The 21,636-nt window shown below is 28.3% G+C and overlaps 1 protein-coding gene across 4 annotated transcripts in view; it reads left to right on the top strand.

The window, feature by feature from the left end:
• Positions 1-664: 664 nt before the first annotated feature.
• The window catches only part of LOC112603337 (autism susceptibility gene 2 protein-like), a 31,760-nt gene continuing 10,788 nt past the window's right edge, over positions 665-21,636 (top strand). For 2 of the 4 annotated variants that reach the window (XM_025351853.1, XM_025351851.1), the window contains exons 1-5: positions 666-1,716; positions 15,044-15,274; positions 15,530-15,703; positions 15,776-15,811; positions 17,825-17,851. In XM_025351853.1, coding sequence (XP_025207638.1) covers positions 1,477-1,716; positions 15,044-15,274; positions 15,530-15,703; positions 15,776-15,811; positions 17,825-17,851 — 708 coding nt within the window. In that variant the 5' untranslated portion in view covers positions 666-1,476. Of the gene's footprint in view, positions 1,717-15,043; positions 15,275-15,529; positions 15,704-15,775; positions 15,812-17,824; positions 17,852-19,684; positions 20,055-21,636 lie in introns of those variants that run through there. The other 2 variants (XM_025351852.1, XM_025351854.1) reach the window with 2 other exon arrangements.

Raw genomic sequence — 21,636 nt, 5'->3', positions numbered from 1 at the left:
TAAATCTCATCGTTGCTTTTTTTTTCAAATCAAAATCAACGGAACAAAAAAAATAAAAAATTCAGCAGTTATAGAGGAAAACATAGTGTAATAGAAAGAGTTGACCAAAACTAACGACATACGTGACGCATATTTCGATAAATATTAAACGCAGAATACAAGTCGAAAGTTACTATTCGTAAGTGTAACAACTACATGGTAAATAGTGCCAATAGTGGGCACTGAAATGCCGGTTACCGCCGAGAGACACCGAGTTGGCGACGTTCGAGTCGAACCGCAGCTAATTTACAAGCCCACACGCTGCGGAGTGCGGACGTGCCACTACGGATTGAACGAGCAGCCGAACAGCCGATCGAGATCCGGTCTGGATCACAACATTAATAATTACCAGACCGCAAGACGTACATTATAATATTATTATCTAAAAGGGGTCTGGTAAATGCCGCCGCGATTGGTGAACGTCGCGCGATCGTGCGGCGGTTGCGGCGACTCGCGTCGGTTTAATTGGCCACACTGTACGGTGGACCGCGTTCGCCCAGTGCGTACCAACTGCGCAACCGACGGCGGCGGCGCTTTTCCCGTCATTCAGGGTTCGGGCTGCTGCAGCGACTCTGTCATGCGATTATTACCGTCGCGTTCACTGTCCACGGCCGTCGACGGCTGACGTGCGCGCGAGCGAGACAGACGGTGCGTTATTTTATACTCCATCCTTTACTATCATTATTATTATTATTATTATTATTATTATTTCTATTTTTTTTTTCTCTCCAATACTACTACGTGCCCGACCAAAAACCGACTACGGCGACAAGTGAGTGTGTGCGCGCGCGTTCTCTCCCCAGTCCCCGTATCCGACCGACCACCACTGACGTCTCTCGCGACCGTGTGTGTGTGTACTGTGGTACGTGTTTGTGTGTGTGTGTGTGTGAGTGTGTTTTGTTAAATCAATTGCCCCGTTCGCGTTATCGCTCCGTCGCCGTCGCCGTAGATCTCTCATCGTCATTGCTCGTACCCAGTACCCACAGCCGTTCGACGCCATCGCCGTCACCGACAGTTCGCCACGGCCATAATATTATATTCGATCGCAGAACACCGGTCCCGGCGGTGATGTCGTACGCTAGAGGGACGGACGATACGACGTCGCCGCCGCCGCTAACCCGTCCGCGCGTCTGATTGCCAACGATAATAGTGTTGTTCTCTCACGCGCAATCGTGCACAGCCTTCGCACGGGCCAATGATCTACGCTCGCATCTCGTGATCTAATTGTACATAGTACATAATAATTCGTCGTCGGATTTGTGTGCGTGTTGTCGTCGTGTTTCCGCCGAATTATTCGTTTTTTGATAATTTTATTTTCGGACGATGTAACGGGTAGAGGGTTTCGCCGATATTTGTTTTCGTTCGCGATGACCGGCCGACCGGCGTTCGACGGGTTCAAGTTTGTTGTGTGCTGGACGACTGACGTGTCGTGATAACATGGAAACGGACATAAAGCAGCAGCGTATCAAACGCAGTAAGCGCCGTGAACGGGCTCAGCGTATGCACGCTAAGAAACATGAGCTGGACAGTGGCGAAGAGGATGAACTGTCGACAAAAGAAAAGGCGCAGAGGCCTCCGCCGCCGAACCGGAGGAAAAAAAAGGAAACCACTCTGTTTGACGAGGATGTCGTCGACGGATTTGCTATTCTTTCTTTCAAGTCATACGAAGATCTCGAAGTGAGTGATTACAACTCGTAATATGTATGTTTAGAGCATCTTATAATGTACTTACTACTTACATAGCCTGTTGTTTTATCAAGTATACAACGAGTTAGGTATGTGGTATTGTGTTTTCTGTTGATACTTAATGGTTTCATAAATTGAAATTTGGATTGATTTGTTTTATACTGCATTGCCTTGTATAAAATGTAATTTATGATTAAGTATAGCTGCATAATAATACATTCATTTAATGATTTTTAAATGTGATGAGTATTACAGAAAAATTGTCAATTTTTTATGATAAAATGAATGTTTTTATAAATTACTTACTTTCTATTACCTAAATGTTATGCTTTTACTATTGGTTTTATAAAATATGTATAGGTAATATTGGTGTATTATAAAAATATGTAGGTTTATAATTTGATGTATATTATAAACGTTTTTCTATACCAAATTACCAACTAATCTGATAATCTGATTTTATTTGTATTTATTTTCTTTTGGTTGGTTCCTACGAAATAGATATTACTAAAGTGGATAAGGAATAGTTTAGCTGCAGGTAATCCATACTTAAACATGAGTACTTATTATTTAGTACCTTATTATCAATTTAACTTTTGATACAACTTGTAGCCTTGATATTTATTTTGGCACTTTGTTTTAATTTTAAATAAGGTATTGATTTTATATTGATGGCAATATATTATATATCAAGTATTTATATCTATTATATACTAGTATGTGATTAATTTTGATTCTATTTAATATTTATGTGATAAGTTATCACATATGTAATAATAACATCATACTATTTAGATAAATACTTACCTACAATTATTAATATTAGATATTCTAAAACCATACCTATCCAAATAATATTTTATCATCTTTATTATTTTAAAAGTACCTAATTTTTTCTGTTATATTCATTTTGGATTAGTTAAAATAATATTTTAGGTGTTATCAACAAGCAACTTTTGAGTTATTCAAAGGTTTTATATAATATCTGATATAATACTTATTATATTTTTATATTCATTATGTTGTTAAAAATTAAACTTTATAGATCAACATATTATCCATAGATATAAATAGCAAGCAAGCTATACTCTCTCTTGCAACACTGCAATTAAGATTGGTTCCATTATGGCAAGGTTTCATGTAGGAATGTACTGAAGAACAGATTTTTTTTTTTTGAATTTCAGTATGTTCAATCACTGGACAAAATATAACAACATATTATTTTAGATGATTAAACATGGGTATAGGAATATTCATATATTTGGTATCTAATATTGTTTTATATAATATTATACCTATATTAGTTAATAAATGTACTTATAGAACAACAATATGCCATTACCTCTGCCACTGATTGTTTCCATGATAAATTTTAATTAAATTTAAATTATTTTTTATAATAGACAGTAAGTACTTATTTAAAGTTTATAGTTATTTATTTTTAAAATTAGATTAAAATATATAGTTAAGCTTAAGATAGCTTATTTAATTACTTATATAATATGATTGATTTTTTTAATTTATTTAAGAATATTGATAACATTTACTCTTTAAATAAGTAAGTAAATTATCTATCTTAATTTAACAATTACTTATTTAAAAATTGAAGAACATATGGCAATGATTTAATTATGTTTAATATTGAATTAATTTTAATGAATCAAAATTTAAGTAGGTATTTATCATATTTTATTTACCTGTAATAACTGAATTACAATGTTTCCTTATACATCTGTTCTACATAGTATACTTGTAATTATGTATTAAATAATTATTGAATTTAATTTTGGTAGTTTAATTACATAGGTACAAGTCTTATCATTTGCATTTAATTTGTATACATTAATTTAATTAGTTGGTTTAGGTAGGTGCTTACAATTATTTTAAATTTCCTAATTTAAAATATAGACATTAAGTTAAAAAAGATAATAATTACCTTACATAATTTTAATGAGTATTAGGTACAAGACGAGGTACAAGATTTGTTCTAAATTTCTCAATATACACCTACTTACCATTATTTATTGATAATTTGTTTATAAAATACATTTAAATAATACAAAAATGTATATGTACATTTGTTTTATTTAAGAGTAGGTAGATACATATATATATATATAATATCAGTGATAATATTAATATTACCTTTTAGCTATGTAGATAGAATTCAAATATTATTCGTATTTAATATTTAAATCGTTGGTTATATTTATATTCAAATTAATTGATTACTAAGTAACAATGATATCTACAAATAATCATGATAGTATAAACTATTAATCAAATTATATGATATAAAATATAGTTAGTATTTGATTGATAATAATGTTGGAACTAGCTATATATTTAACTATATTTATTATTGATCTCAAATATAGATATATGTTATATCTAGCCTTATAATAGGTACTTAATGTTTAATTTAAGGTAATTTTATCAATTTTGATTACTTACTCAATTGGTTAATGTTAAAAATAATTAATTTGGAAGTTATTTCAAACTTTTCTAGTAATGTGATATTATTTTATATGTAAAATATAATATTTTAACTATAATTTTGTATTTAGCTATTTTCCCAAAATTATGGTTCTTGATTTTTGATACTATTATCAAAAATTCAATGGATTCAGTTATATTTTTCCATGTCTTGGACATTTTCATGCCATAATAATATATAGGTTAATAATTTACATGTTATTTAATCTATGAATTTTTCATTCAATTTTTTTTTTCTGCCATGTGGATTGAAGTTTTTATGCTCTTATGGTTGTTTTGTGTGTAGTATGTACAACATTGTACTAAGTAGGTATTTTTGTTAATATAATCTATCTATTGGTATAGTACCCTAATATTTATTATCACTTATTAACATATTGTTTTGTATTTATATTTTTTTTAAATAATAATTTAAACATTAAGTAGATAATATTATAACTCAGAGATTAAAATAATTACCTTAATATTAGGTTTGTACTGACATAGCGATTTTCGATTTTTATATTAAGTTATTACTTATTAACCTGTAGGCTATTAATATTTTAATTAGAACTCATAAATTATATAAATTATAATCGATAAAATATGAATATTAAATATTTATAATATGCAAATAGGTTAGTTACTTAAAAATTAGATATAACTTATTGTTAAATAGTATATTGTTTATTCATTTTTTTAAATTTGTTTACAACTTCTAAAATGTTCTGTGGTATTACTAGATAGGTATGTAGGTATATAAAATTACTATAATATCGAGTATAATATTCAAATTGTAATAATTAGAGTTAGGATTTTAATGACCTAAAAAATGCACTTAACAAAATGCAAAAATTACATAAAAACACTAAAAGAATAAACTTAAAAATGACTAAAAATTTACTTAGACTGGAGAAAAAATTAAATTTTAAAATAATTATTTTTATTCATTTTTCATATTTTACAAAATAGGTAAAAATTTGTTTTAAAAAGTACCTAAATTAAACAAATATACTCAAATTTAAGTTGGCAATTAATTATATTACTTTTTCAATATCAATAGACTGGAGTAGGTAATTAGGATTACCTATGCTACACATATTAAAAAAAAACTTGAAATAAACAAAAATGAGTTTAAATACACTAAAAATGACCTTATAAATGCAATAAAATGCATTTAACATAAAAAATTGCAAAATAAAAATTACACATTCTAAATTATTTTATAACGAAACAAATTTAGTTTTGGGTTAGAATTATATAGCACTTAAAGAAAAAAAATTCAAAAGTCATCAAAATCCTAGCTCTAGTAATAATCTATTAATTTAAAAAAAAATCTAAATTATTTATAATAGTTCATTTTAAATAAAATTACTTTTTAAAATCCAAAAGTTTATTTTTTCCTTATTCAAACTATTAATTTTTTTAATTTTATTATTATATATATATAGGCAAACCCTTTTGATAACATAATATTAAAGTGTAAATTAATTACTAACAACTATATATAATTATAAAATTATTTTTTCATTAGAAGGAAGATAAGTAGTTGGTAAGTAGGTATATATTTACAACAAAAACAATGGATCCATGTAAGTTAAACACATTGACTGTATAGTGGTTCATTTAACATATATTAGGTTGAGCATATCAAGATGAAAAAATGTAGTTAATTATAAGAGATGTGATTATTACAATATTTATAATTGCTTTACAGAATATTTATGTATATTGATAATGGGGATAAATGTTGATGAGCCACTGAACAGCTTATTATAAATTTAAATATATATGCATTTAATGATTGTTGTTCTATAATTGATGCTGTAAATAAGAATGTTTTCAGTTAAATGTTAAATGTTGGTTTGTTGCTTTTGTACAATTATTAATTTATTTTTTTAACACTTCCCATTAGTTAGATAGTCATAGAACAATTGACTTATTAATTTAACTAATCTTAGTGAAGCTTAGGCCAATTATTTTACTGTTTTAAATGTTAATTAATTTTCTAGTATGCTGATTGAATGTTTGTATTATTATGCAAATCAAAGATTTATCGTAATTTTTTTAGGATATTTATAATGTCTTTAATGTTTTACTATAATTTATGATAATCGAAATAACATATTTTTAGATTAAAAAAAACTGAACATCTATGTCTATTAATGTGTACTTACAGTCATTTTTCCTAGAATTATTTCTATTTATGTTAAACAAATAAATATACCTACTGAAAGTTAGTTGGTTACATTAATTGTGATTTTTTTATAGTTTTTATTAGGTTGTGGAATTAAAATCAAAAAAATATATAATTTTATATTTTGTCTGCAGATAATTACTTACGATATTTAAGTTTAATTTTTATTTATTCTTTTAAATATAAACACTAATTTTCTACACAATTAAAAAAAAAAAAAATCTCTTAATTTCTGAGTGGAACTTGAGGTGAAGAGTACTTGTGGAACTATTTGTTATACTAGATAAGGTCATTTTTTTTTACTAGGTTTTCTTAGAATATACTTTCTGGGATAGAAATATAGTCTAAATTATTCATTAATTTTATTGCCTATCAATAGAATATTAAATTAACACAGATTATGTCCCTGATTATACATTATACTTATTACAATTTGAAAATTTAAAAAATGTTAAGAAATATATGTGAGAAATGTCACAATTATTGTTAAAACTAAAAATTAAGGATGGTTCTTGAAATACAATTAGTATGTGTTAAAATTATAAGTTATAATAGGTTAACCTCTATTCTGTGTAAGTCAGGAAATAGGTGCTCAATTTGATATAGTAAATTAATATTTATCAGATTTTAGTATTTAAGATATTATCATAAATTACATTTATTCATTGGAACTTAATTTTTAGTCTAAAGTTATTTGTTTTGACTGTAATAATATTTAATAGATTTAATTAAATCTAATGCTCTGTATTTTTGGATGTTCAATATGTAGTGTCCATTAAATATTATTACACAAAATTACAAATTTAACCATTATAAATAATGAATAAGATTTAACTTTTTTTTCAATGTAATTTAAAAAATAATAAAACACTAAATATTTTTAAATAAATATTATACAAATATTTAATATTAGGTATGATGTTATACTATAACCTTAAAGTAAAAATAAAAACAAATTAGTTAATAGTACAGTATAGAGTATACATAGTTAAAAGAAACAAGTTTTAGTAATGATATAACTAGTTAAGCGTTAATCTATTTGAAAGTTTTGAATTATAATTTTAATAAGTACTATAATTTATTTTAATTAATTAATAACATAGATAATTATTAAATAAATATAGCACATAGTAAATTTTATGGTTATGAAGTTAATTATTTTATGTGTTAAGCATAAATATTATTGTTGATATAAATTTTTAATGTATTCTTAATAATGTATTTTTTATTATTTGTTAAGTTTTAAACAAACTACTTACAGACAATAGTTAACTATTATCCTCACAATAATCAAAAGATTCTTGATATTTTAAATAACATACATTTGTGATTTGTTTATCATAAATAAATAACTTGTTACGTTAAATGATTTCTAAATTAAAGTAATTGTTAATCACCCTGTTTATTAAGTTTTAAGAATGATTGTATTGTTTTCTTACCCTAGTATCTTAAATGAAATTTTAAAAAGTTTTTAAAACTTCCAAAGTTAATTTTAAGTTGCAAGTGCTATTCAAATTACACATTTTTGTATCTTGTTTAACAAGCTATTTTGTTTGATTATTTTGGCTCAAAAAAAAATTAACATGACGTCTATTTGCTAAGCAAGGAAGGTTCAATGTGTATATTTTATAAACATACTATTTGATAACAATATTCATAGCATTGTTTTATTAAAAAAAAAAAATTAAAACTACGGCATAGTTGAGGTCATGAAAAAAAAGCTTCTTTTTGTATAATATAAAAACTTGTAATCATCTATAACAGAATTTATCAAATTGAGTAATTTTATATTAAAATTAATTATGTATTGATTTAGTGTCCTATTAGTTACCATTGTACCTATTAAGTATTTTTAGTTTGTTTATTATTATTTTACACCAAAATGTACATAATTTTGTTTACATATAAAAGAGTTTATCAAGATTATTTAATATTTTAACTTTCTAAACCATAAATAGATGTATTATTTTAAAAACTATATAGATTATAATCTTTTATGCAAAAAAAAAAATTGAACCTATCACTTTTTTTCAATCTGTTATACGATACGCTATTTTGTTTAATTTTGGGGAATTTTGAACTCGATCAGTTTGTTTAATATTTTTCAATTAAAATGTTAGACTCGTTTGATGGTTAAATCGTTTAATGTCTTCACTGGTAACATTTTAATTATTAGTAATAATGCACAGTTGCTGCGTGAATGTCGCCAGCACTGAAGGAACTCGTATCATTATGACTCGATACCCAGAAATTTTATCTCCCCCTATATTGTTAACTTTTTTTCACAAATCATGATACTTACAAAATATCGATTATTTTCCAATCGTGTGTTGCCTACCCAGAAAATTGCCCATTAAAAATAATAGAGTTAATTGATTCAACGTCGTTAACACGAGTTATTGTGTCAATTTGCCCTAACGCTCGGATTATGTTACAAGTAACAGTATATTTGATTCGGATTAGTCTTGCCCTTTAGTTTTAGTTATTACAACTTACAAGCATCACTCGAGTTAAAATAACATTGCATGGTAGTATGACGTATTATGTAATAATGTTATTATAATGCAGTGGTAATGCGTAACTTGTTGCGTTAATAATTTGTTTTCAACGAAAATCTTTGTCACCGGATGACTGTCGTCGAGGAACTGTAATCGGGACTATAAGAGCCTACAAGAGAGCCCTTCCATATTTTAATAGACAAGTGTACAATACAGTTATTATCTTTTGAGACCGACGCGTATTAATCGCATTAAACGGCTGACAAACGAGATTGATTCCCGCGAAGAACACACAACTACACACGCCTGACGAGGAAATAATAATAAAAAAAATAAAATATATATATCGCGTTATATAAAAGAAAAAAGAGTAATAGCCGATTGCAGTGTACGACTGTCGTTTGTATTATTAAACGGCCCGCCGCGGTTGATGTGGTTGTGGCGGGAGGAGGTGATAATTTGTCCATGTCATGTTCATCCGTGCCCGTCCCGGCGGCGCGTGGTGCCGCTCGTCGTTTTATGAACCCGAGCCGGTTGTTCCGACACTAACTCCACCCACCACATCGTCGTCGTCGTCGTTCCTTCCATCGCAAACCTTATCGAACAAAAGCGATGACCGACGGCACGCAGCGGTAGTTCGGCCGTGGTCGACTACCATCCGATCGATACGTGCCTGCCATCCGCCGAATCCGCCACCATTCAGTCGTCGGCGGCGAGGAAAAGTCGGCAGCATCTTTTTCCGCGTCGTTCGGGTGGCGTATGGTGCGCAAACTATACGGTCGTAGCGCCACGTGACAGTCTAGACGCACGTTTTTTGGTGGAGGTGGTGGTGGTGTTGTCGGCGACGATCCAGGTCCTTCTTTGTTCCCGGAGGCTGGTGGTTTATCTTTGCGATTTCGTCGCGCTATGTCGTTGTATTACAACGATAATGATATTATGATATCCGCGGTCATGGGATCCCGGGATAATATCATAATATTTTCCAGAATTTTAATAGATCGTAAAATTTTATCATTAGAAAGACTATCTATATAGGAGATTTCGTAATTAGTTTGAACTGTTTGAAGTTCCTCGCAGTCGTCGTTAATGTCGTGACCCACGACGCTAATCGTTGTGCTAATGTACATTTATGCTTATTAACGATGTTTGTCGTGTAGAAGACTTAATATTATTTCCACGTCAAAACAAAATATTAAAAGCCAAATATATTCTATGTTTAAAATATAAAAACACGAAAAAGTGTTAACTCGATATTATTATTTTACTTGTATCATTGGTTTGTATCATATTAACTTACACCAACTCGAATTTTTTATTTTTCCACATAACTGTTGGGCTAGGTTTTAACATGCTATATTTTATAACGACTTGTTTTATGTGCGTAACCGAGACGTTAAACATCGTTGGTACAAGACAGGTTTTTTTTTTTTAGAAAGAAGAATCTTAATGTAAATGTTAAACAGTTTTTTTTTTTTTTTGCTGGCTTCAATATAGGTACGCGTAAAATTATTCCGTTCGTTTATTCATTGCATAATATTAACTGACGTGTTAGTTGAGTTTAACTCATAATTAAACCGAACTCGAGTAAATCTATACTCTTGTTGGGCTGCATTCTTGTCGACCTTCCACCAATGCAATCAAACTATTTTAAGCGTGGAAACCTTGTTAAATGTTAATAATGAGAATAGTAGATATTGCAAAAACTACAATTTACTCCAACTCTACAGTTAATGATTATAAGCTTTTAATAAAATGTATGCTTATATTTTAATTTAATAAAATCCGTCAGATATGATTTTATAAATATTAGATATAAATGATATAATATTATGCTTATATTATTTAAAAAGAGTGGAATAAGTATTACAATGTGTTGTTTTGTGAAATTTTTTCTTAAATAATTTATTAATATAGAATTGTATTGTGTGATAATTGATAATAGACACAATATATTAGGCTTGTATAATATTTTATAAATAAATTTATCATTCATTTTTAATAAAAGTTATTTATTGGATAAATTAATTGTTTTTTCCTTTCTATATATTAGATTATTTACTCATATTATAAATATTGATCTAAATTTATTATTTGAATTATATTTATTAATGTAACTATTTTTTTAAAGTATTTAAATAAAGTATAAATACTTGACCAATTATACGATATTATCTATCATAGATCAATTAGTAGGTACAACATTTTAAAACTTATGATAAAAATAGATTTCAGCTAATTCGTGTTTTAATTTATTTTTTTGCTTTTAAGTTTTACAATTGTTATATTTAATATTATATAATATAAAAATTACTTTTAAAAATAACTATATTTCTTTAAAAGAATTTTTTGTATATTTACGTAAAGCAATACATGGTAAATTAAACTTCTAAAACCACTTTTATTTGTTTTCGTATTTTTAAATTTACAGAGTAAATTACAGTTTTATTAAGGAAATAACCAGAGAAAAATGTGATTAAGTATTCGTCAGGTATGGCATTTCAAAAATATATGCGATCCCAAGCACTTGTGAAATATGTTTATAATAGTTCCGTGGGGACTGGGTGTGAACAAATATGCTACCCTCATTAAAATACTCTTGGGAACTTATTCTTATAATGCATACGCTTTGAAGTAGGATATAAATTAAGTATGTATAACATAAATAAAACACTTGATTTTTTTTTTTTTTAAGTAGATGTTGAGCTGTATATTGTATATATACCTACTGTTATTCATTATTTTCCAACCTTTTGAAAAATCAAATTGTAGACTACTGATTATACTAATGTATTCATGCTTAAAATAAGTAATAACAACTCAACATTATCCATCAAATAAATATTAAAGTATAAAAGGCAGGTAAAATATCAAAATCATATCATCTTTATTAAAAACGGAAATGTGAAAACAGATAATTAATTTTAAAATTGTTAATGCATTATAAGATAATATTAATAAGTTATTAATACATAATAGTTATTTAATTGTCATAACACTCGTGACATTTATAAGTTGTAATTGATACCCGGCCATCAGTTAAGTTTTGTTATTTCACTTGTAGTACAGGTAACAAAGTTGATGTTAGTTCTTAAGAGTGTTGATTGAATTTAAATGCCACTTGAAAAATATATTTAAATTGTAGTGTATATTTTACTTTAGATTTTAAAAGGTAAATCAATTAATATTATTAAAATTCCAACCATCATAATAATTTAAAATCATTAGCAACTTAGTTATAAATTTAAAATCTGTACTATGTGTAAAGTCTGTACTATCTACATAGTTGTCTGTCACAAGCGTAGATCAATAATATATTTACGGAGAGGGGGCATCTCGGATAAAATTCTATCCTAAGTCTTATAAATAATTGTACAACTAGTATTTAAACTAATAGGCTTGACGGAGACAATCTTGTATTCAGGAGTGTAAATATTTTTGAAAATCTTAACTCCCCCCCCTCTAAAATATTATTATTATAATATATACTGTATTCTTATTGTATAAACTATGTGTTATATTTAGTAATTAAATGTTTAAAACTACAAACTGTTTGATTACTTGTATTTATATTAACATAATGACTCACTCTGCTCATAATCTAAAGCTTTATATGTAAAGATTTTTTTTTTTTTGATTTAGAGTATCTTCGTGTAATAATTGAATCTCTCCTTCGAAGTATTTTTTTTTTACAAGGTCTTCTGATAAATTCTAATTCATAGCTATTACTCGCAAGTTTGTGCCATCACATTATTAATTTTATTTTGGGATTCTGTTTTTTTTTTTATTAAAAACATATTTATTATGAATACTAGATAGCTAAACTTTATTTAAATCTAACACTGGCATTAATTTCTCATCAAAAATGTACTTGAGGTTGAACACGTAAGTCAACTAAAAAAGAAATACATCATCAGGAATATATCACAATCGGCGAAATCTTAACAACTACGATTATCATAGTATTGAAACGACATTATATAGTTTTTAATACAAATTAAAATAATATTTTATTGCTTAAGTCAAATTTGAGTGTTTGATTAGAAGACTAGAGTTTCGACCTAAACGCAATCGGTAAGACAATGCGTTTTATCGGTTGCCGAAAGCAGACAATGCATTTTATCGGCTGTTGAAAGCAGACATCCTAGAATTCTCTAGAGTTTAAGGGGGGCTATCACCCCTTCCCTCCCCCCTTGGACCTGTGAGTGGTCTCGCATCGCTGATTCGCCTATGCGCAAATAATTATGGTATAATATAAAATGGTTATTGTTATATTTACCAAGTTATAATAAATCATCGCATTTGAAAAACAATTTTTTCTATAAGAAATAGGTTTACTTTTTATGTTAAAAATAAAATTAATTAATTATCCGGTTGACGATACTTTATTGTAGGTCACTCCTTTCTTTGCTTACCGTGATACCGAAGATATATGGGTACACGGTTATTTTAAAGTTAAGTAAATGTTTTATTTTTTCTACCCTAAAATATGTTCAAAATTTAAAGCACTCATGGTGGTTAACAAAATAACCTTCTCGATCAAGTTTGAATAAATTAACAAAAACAAAAAAAGAAATTTAAAATTTTGAAATATATTGCGTAGAAAAAAATATGACTAAAGGGTTCAAAGACTAGCTTTTTTTGGTTAGTCATCTTCCTCAAATTGTTAATCTTGGTTACACGTGGTTCATCTTTGTGTAAGTTTGAAAATTTTGCTTTATTACAAGTAGTATACACGTATATAGACATATTAGAAGATATTATGACTGTTTAAAAATATGATTGTCTACGAAAAAGATTTCGAATACTCATGTGAATTGTATTGACTATTGAGATAGTCAATAACTACAAAGGTAGTTTCAGCATTTAACAATAAGTTTAATTTTTATTTATTTTCTAAAATTATTTTACGATCATACAATGTTTAAATAGATACTGTAGCTATTAGTGACGGAATCATGTCAACTATAAACATTTAAATTTTAAATTTCTTGTTGAACAAAAAAAATTCTTTGATAGAATGTTTTAAATCGTTGTCTGAAATATTAAAGGACACCATGGTACGTGCCCAAGTTATAGTGAGTTTTAATGAAAGGTGGGATGAAGTAGAGATAACAAACACTGGAAACATAATATTCATTAAAACTAGTAAAAAGAGAACTAATGAAAATAGTGAAGAAATGGTGCAATGTGTAATAGGAAAGAGAAGTGTTTTATAATATAGAAGAGAAATATAATTAAATTATTATTAAATAGTTATCATATAGATAAATTATTATTATTAAAATTAACTACATTTATTACAAAAATGAAATCTTGTTTTTAAGTAGTTGTGTATAGTGCGTTGGCATCTTAATTCAACTTACAATGAATATAATTTATTTTCCATATGCGTATAAAGAAAATTATGTAATATGCAGAATTGTTTAAATGCATATTGTGTTATTTATAAAGTTTAATATTGCCAATTTTAAATTTATCTTACTAGTTATGGAATGCATGTATAAATTTACATTTAGGTTAGAATAATAAATATATACATATATTTTTGTATTATTATCTTCTATATTATATTATTTTATCGTAGAATATCTATAAAAGATTACAAAATTTAAATTCTATATTAGCATCTAAATGGTATAGGGTTCGCCTAGTACTTAAATAACTATTACTTCACCATATTGTAAATATAGATATTAAAAAAATAAAAAACATTTTTTAATATTTGAAGATATATTAGAATATTCTACATTATTTTATAATAATGTAGTGTAATATTGTAAATATTGATACCTACATTTTAATTTATTATGTGAAAAATAGTCATATATACTTAGAAACTTCTATGTTTTAATTTATAACCAATAAATCATTGATTTGTATGAAAGAAAATTAATTCTAATTAATGGATATTAATTGGACTCAAAATAAATATTTAAATTTAAAATTGAGAAGTAAATATTAGGCTCGTATTATTCCATAATTATTTATAACTTATAAGTAATATATTTAAGATTTTTTATTGATTTTTACAATTATTGAGAAAAAATTGTTTTGCTATGTTTTGTGATTCAAAATTAAAAGTTTAGTTAATAGTTGTGTATAATTAATTTAATAAATAAATATATATTGATATTTTAAATTTTTTTAGAATTGTGTGCAACAATGTTTGGTGAAGAGTGCAGTGACTCTTGGATTAGATCCATCAACTCAAAGCTTTTTACATAGGAATCATCATAAGCATCACCGAAATCATGCACATAACCACAATAATAACAATCATCATCACGACAGTAATTCCAGTACTCCAGTTACACCTGTTAAAACCGAATATAATGTTCCCAGTCCTCCTACAACACCTAATAATTTTAATCATAATAAGGTAAGTCCGACAACAAATACGAAACTAGGAAGTTACCCTATTTTATAAATAAATACATGATTCTAATTTTGAGAAATTTAATTTCTTTTTTTTTCATTACTTAAAAATTTCTAAAAAAAATAGTTATATATAAAAACAATTTTATTCAGTTTTAATTTATGTATTGTTTTATGGGTGAAATGTTTAATATAAAAGTTTTAATTGTGTTAAAATTTTACCAAAGGTTGATTATACGAATGAATATTTTTTATATAGGATTCGTCGTCGTTGGATTTAAAACACGACAGTGAAGGAGGAGACAATGATACTTCTGTTGTGCATTCGAATTCTGTGCAATCCTTTAAAAGACCATCTGGTAATAAAGTATCTACATCATCACTTAGTCAGAGTGGTCAAAGACGATCAAGTTCAAGAGAACGATTTAGTGATGTAAGATCAAAATATTTACCTATTGTATTTTATTCATTTTTTATTATAATTAACACTTTTTTTATTTTATAGGCGAGTAGCAATTGTAGTTCAGGCAGAGGGTATATTGTAAGTTGTATTTATTATTATTATTTTATTACTTTTAATCGCGCGATTTAAAATTACGTATTTGATATTTTAATATTTTACTCATACATTCTTAGTAAACAGTGTACTTAAAAATATTAGCATAATTTATTTAAAAAAATTCTTTGAATTGTAATTCATATTTAAATTTAGTGAGTTGTAATACATTGTATTTTTATTTTTTTAAGAAGATAAGATAGTTTAATTTTAAAATCTATTCATTTTAATAGACGATATAAAAAAATTATAAATACTATTGGTATATTTAAATTAAAAAAGTTATGTTTATCTCTTTAAATTCTGACTAGAAAATGATAAGTATTTTAAGGTATAGTCTTCCCGCAGTGTTGGACACAGCGTCAGCGTCATGGCGCCCGCTGTTACGCCGTTGACTCTGCGGGGAAACCATATTTTTATCAAAAACAAATTTATACTAAGTGGATTATTATTCAGTTTAAATTTAATTTGCTAATAATTTATTTATTTCTTATGTATACGAACTTACATTTCAATTTTTTGCAAAAAAAAAAAAATAGAAAAATAATTAAAACGGGGAAAATGAAAATTATTTTTTGTTAACATTATTTTGTGTTATTATTTAATTTTTGATTCTTAGGATCTTCCTAAAATTAAATTATCTATACAATTTTGTTAATGTTTGTATTTAAACTATTTTTAGAAAAACTGTTGGTTTTCTTAAAGAATTTAATTATTCATTGTAAGCGTTCAAATGTTATTAAAGTTTATTATTGTATTTTAAATGATAAATCTCTTAAGAAGTGGAACGTAGTACAAAGTGTTAGAATGTTATAAAGGATGTCATACCCCCCTCCCCCGTATGTGTTGCCTACTATAGCATTGTAAATTTGAACTCTAAAGTTCCAATTATTATGTGTTAGTTTTAATATTAGAGTAAACTGTCCAATTATCTATATTCTTTCGTTGTTTTTGTTTTTACAATATTCAAATATTTAAACGAGTGTGTAAATCGTATTAGTGAATACAGATAATGTTCTTACCTTTAAGTTCGACTCTATATTAATTTATTTTAATATTAATGTGGCTACACGAAATTTGAACTGTTAAACGTATATTTGCTGTTTTCCATTTGGTAAATAGAGCCAACTTATATAGCTGTAACGTCCTCAAAGAATACTACTGCATACTCGTTCAAAGTTCAAATGTCTTTGTTCATATACTCGTCATATACAGGTCATAAAAAAGTGAGCTAGGATTTCTTTTAAATTCAAAGATAAAGCACGAAGTATCGTTATAATCTTTCAGTCTAAGAATAAGTAATTCTCAATTATTTTACTCTAATTAAATATTAAAAAAAAAAAAATTGTATTAGGATTTTGGAATATGGAATGTTAACTTAATATATTGCGTATTTCGTGTGTGTAAGATAATAATATTATGGCCCGGATTTATATGCATTTGCATGTCATTTCTAAATAGTCCAAAAATAGCTAGGTAAGCTACTAGTTTAATTTGTTGTCAATTGATCCTAAATATAAAGTTTTATTTTATATATTTTGTCATTTTTTGAAATGTACTGCATATTTCTGCATTTTGCGACTTATATTGCATAATGCATATATTCGGTTATTAAATGCATAATATGTAATATTTTGCTTATTTTAATTAAAATAATGTATTTATAATTATATGTATTTATAGCCCATGTAATTTGACAAAGTCGTTTTCTTATCTTATCTGAGACCTATCGGGACAAATAGTAATTGGTTATTGAGTAGATTTTAATGAATCATACATTCGTCGTGTTTGTCGTGATCCGTGTATGCATAACTTTCATTCAATTTTATTTATTTATACTTAATAAAAATAAAGAGTACATATTTGAATTTTTAGTGCATATAATTCCGAGCCCTAATTATAACTTATTTTTTATATCGCGATTATATTTTTTTTTTTACTTACAATCAATATATTTTTTGATTTTTTACTAATTGTTTATTTTTATTATATTTTTAGTGTGATAGCGAAGACGAAGGTGATAAGGTAAGATTTCTTTGAATATTATTATTAATGAATAATTAATTATGCTATAATTTATTAAATTACTAATGTTTTTTTTTAAATTTAATTATTAAAATGATAGCTTATAATTTGAAATTCGTTTGTTAAGATGATTTCTTTTATGGTTATTCAAATTGAGATTTTGAATTAATTCTATGTTAATTATATTGAGAATATTTTAAATGTATTTGAACTGTGGTGATTTTTAATGTTTTTTTTTAAATTTTTGAGTAAATCATTAAAAAAACTTCGTTAATTTTGTTAAAACTACAAATTAGTATTTATTTAGTGAAAATTATGACGAGTAAATAGTAGACTTTTTTTTTTTAATTGAATATCATTAACGTTAATATTTTTTATAGTCTTATAGATCATAACATATTTTTATACAATATTTGGCTACGTATTATTAATATGGAGTGCGTATTTTGATAACTTTTAAGTATGCTTATCATATATCATAAGATTTGGTTTTAATATAAAGAAGTTTTTATGTATATTTGATACGTCATTACTTTCATATGACGCTAAAGTGGTTTTAAATAATATGAAAAACGTTGGTGATAGTATTGTGTCAAAATCTTAACCTAACCTTTATTTACATTTCTTGAGTTCATTTTATTTCGTGTAATCTTGATTATTTTGGTAATAAAAACTGTAAAATATTGTATTATTTTCTCTCTGTCGTCATTTAGAAAAGAAAAAGAAACGACTGTAAAATCTTGTCGGCCCGGGGCCTTTTTGCCCTGTCTACCCATTTCTCTTCTGTATCCGTTTAGTTTTTATTTTCGTCGATTTGTTCCTGAGTAGAAAACCTCTCTTTCCCCCTGGGCGAACACACAAAAGTCTGAAAGTTATCTTTAATAGAGGGGGATGAGGTAAAATCTTCGTTGATGTTTTTCCTTCTACAAATAATAATAATGGGCTTTTCAACGTCGCTTTACAGTGGTAGCGACATGAATATTTATTAAAAGTTTTAACACTTGCGAGCGCGGGGGCAAAGAAAAATCGTCCCATACATCCACAGCACCTCTTTACTCCTCCTCTTATTTATATATGTATAAATATTATATATACTTTGCTGCCTTTGAATGTATTGAATTTTTTATTGCTCATCTCCGTCGCCCGGGCTTTTCCAACCCTCGCGGTGACGGCCACAGTTTAACGACGATTCTCGTGTCTCGGTATATAGACATCGCGAAAATTAATACAGCAGTAGACGCGCAATCGATGTCGCACATTTATCGATGATAATCGCGAGGAGCTATACAATTATTATTATCGAACGTAGAAATGAAATGCATAATGTCCTGTAATATTATCGTACTTTTCTTAGCATATTCGATGACACAAAAAACACAGGTCGATATTTTTTAAATAAAAAAGAAAAAAAAATGGACGAGGAAGTATGTGCAGTTTCTATGTACACGCGTGTGTGTGTGTGTGTATATATATATAATGCGATTGCTGGTTACTATACTTTTTCTCTCGCGGCAGACGTGCAGGAATTTTCTCCCGTGTTTTTCCGCTTTCTCAGCGCGTGCTTATGCGCAAGTCCGCCAAAGTTTTTACGACCCTTGGGGGAAATTCGAACGATGGCGAACGGCGGCGTAACCAGACGGTGGTGACGGCGGCTGTGTGTGCGCTCGAGGAGTGACGCGTGCGCGCCGTAGTGTATCGCGTTTTCCCTTCCCGGCCACCGCCGTCTCGTCGCCTCCTCGACGACAATACGGCGGGTGGCGTGTTCGGCCGCGCTACCGTAGCACCAAGCCACGAGTCACATCAGTAGTCGCTTGGTGAGCTTGGCGCGCGCGCGCGCCGTTGTGTTCGTTACGGTGTTTACGGTCTGCCAAGTCCGCCGCGGTCGTCGCACCGAATTCCGATTCACGCGCGCACGTGTTCGCAGTTCGTCATTTCCCGCCTATTTGTGAGACAATAAAATTGTCGGCCGACTGTCGTTGCGACCGATCGCCCGCGGACACGCGGTTGTTTACGTCCCGACGATCGACACGGAAACGCCCGACGTCGTCGTCGTCGTCGTCCGACATAATATTATACGCGCCGCATAGTATACACCCACACCCGTCCGCGACCATGCTCTTCTCGAAAGATGCCGCCTTTTGAACGCAATAACATCTCCGCTACCACTATGACCGTAGACAGACCTTGTTGCAACGACCGGACGGTAAACATCCAAACTTCGTGTTTTTCTATTTATTACCTATATCAAATATTCGCGAGTCGGTCGTGATGATCGATCTCGTGGCGCGACAATGTGCTGCTCTGTATATGAACATCGTCGAAGAAACAGTAGTCGCGAAAATGTCTTTACTTGAATCAGATCCGTTATCGGGATCACATTTTCACGTCGTGATTACGGCTGAACTTAACCCGAAACTAGCTATAGCTAATAGTAGTATATACGCGTGCGAAACAAAACTCCGTTTTCGAAGTTAATGCTTTCCAGTCTCTGTTATATAGTTTTTTTTTCCGTTTCACTATATTAACTTTATATATTTTTATAGACGTTTCAAAGCCCACGCGGCTTTATGTATCTGCCTTCTCTCTCTATCTATGTGTGTGTGTGTGTCTCGTGTTTTCGTAATACTACGTGCACACAGTGTGAACGGCATACCCCTGGCGGTAGTTTTATTTATGCTACGCCGTGGTACGCGAGGTGTTTGTCGACAACGGTAGCTGCAGTGATCCACGTAATGCGCTCTTGAAGTTCTATTATGAATCAAATTCTCCAATATTGGAAACGACGATATTATCTATAGTTACTAATTAGTATAGATGACAGTACAACGACTACTTGGTTCAGCGTTTGTATCGAGACATCTTTTGTTCAATTTTTTTTTCCATCTATCCCATTTGTGTTATCGAGAAGAGAAAAATGTTTTGAAAATAAAATAAATAGTTTTCATTTAATCGTATTAAATTATCGAAGTGGGCCATGTACATTTTATCAATTAATGATATTGGGTAATCAGATCATAATACATATAACAAAATCTAAAACGAACAAACTTCGAAATAGTAGCTTTAATATAATAATTAATCGCACATAAATATTAGATATCTATTTCACCACGAATAATAAGCATTTATTCTTTGTCTAGGAAAATAATCTTAAGTTTTAATCTATGTAATAAATAATATAATATTTGTACGCGTTTACAAGTTATTGTAACTAATTTTTCATTATCTATATTACCTATGACCTTGTTTAACGCGTATTCACAAGATATTATCTATGAATTAAAAAAAAAAGTGGGAAATATTAAAATATACTTTATACGTTAAATAAACTGTTACTTTGGATGTTAGTTAATAAAATATGCTCGATCATTACAGCATGTCGATATTTGTGTTGAGTGTAGCACTTGACGTTTTTACTTTATCCCGTGCACAATTTTAAAATATAAATATGTGAATAGTTCGTCAGTGACGGACCTTGAATAAAATTTTTAAAATATTTTTATTATTATTTTTTTACTCGTGTAAGAATCCTATTTTTGTTTTTATTTTTTATCGCTTTTCAAGTATAATAATTATGTGTGTACGGTAAAGTACAAAATGATTTTAAAAACATAAATATATTTTATTTTACTTTGCAATTAAATATTACTCTTATTGTACGTCGTTATAGTAGACGGAATTTGTTATACGTATCGGAGGAGAAACATTAATTTGATAAAAACTATTGCAGAAATAATTATTTATAGCTTAATCACTTCAAGGGTCAAGTTTTATTTTTATGTATT

Source organism: Melanaphis sacchari, unplaced genomic scaffold (genome assembly GCF_002803265.2).
Source record: "Melanaphis sacchari strain LSU unplaced genomic scaffold, SCAv2.0 Contig106_pilon_pilon, whole genome shotgun sequence".
NCBI lineage: Eukaryota > Metazoa > Arthropoda > Insecta > Hemiptera > Aphididae > Melanaphis > Melanaphis sacchari.
Note: the sequence above shows the minus strand (reverse complement) of the source record. Positions and strands in the feature narration are given on the sequence as shown.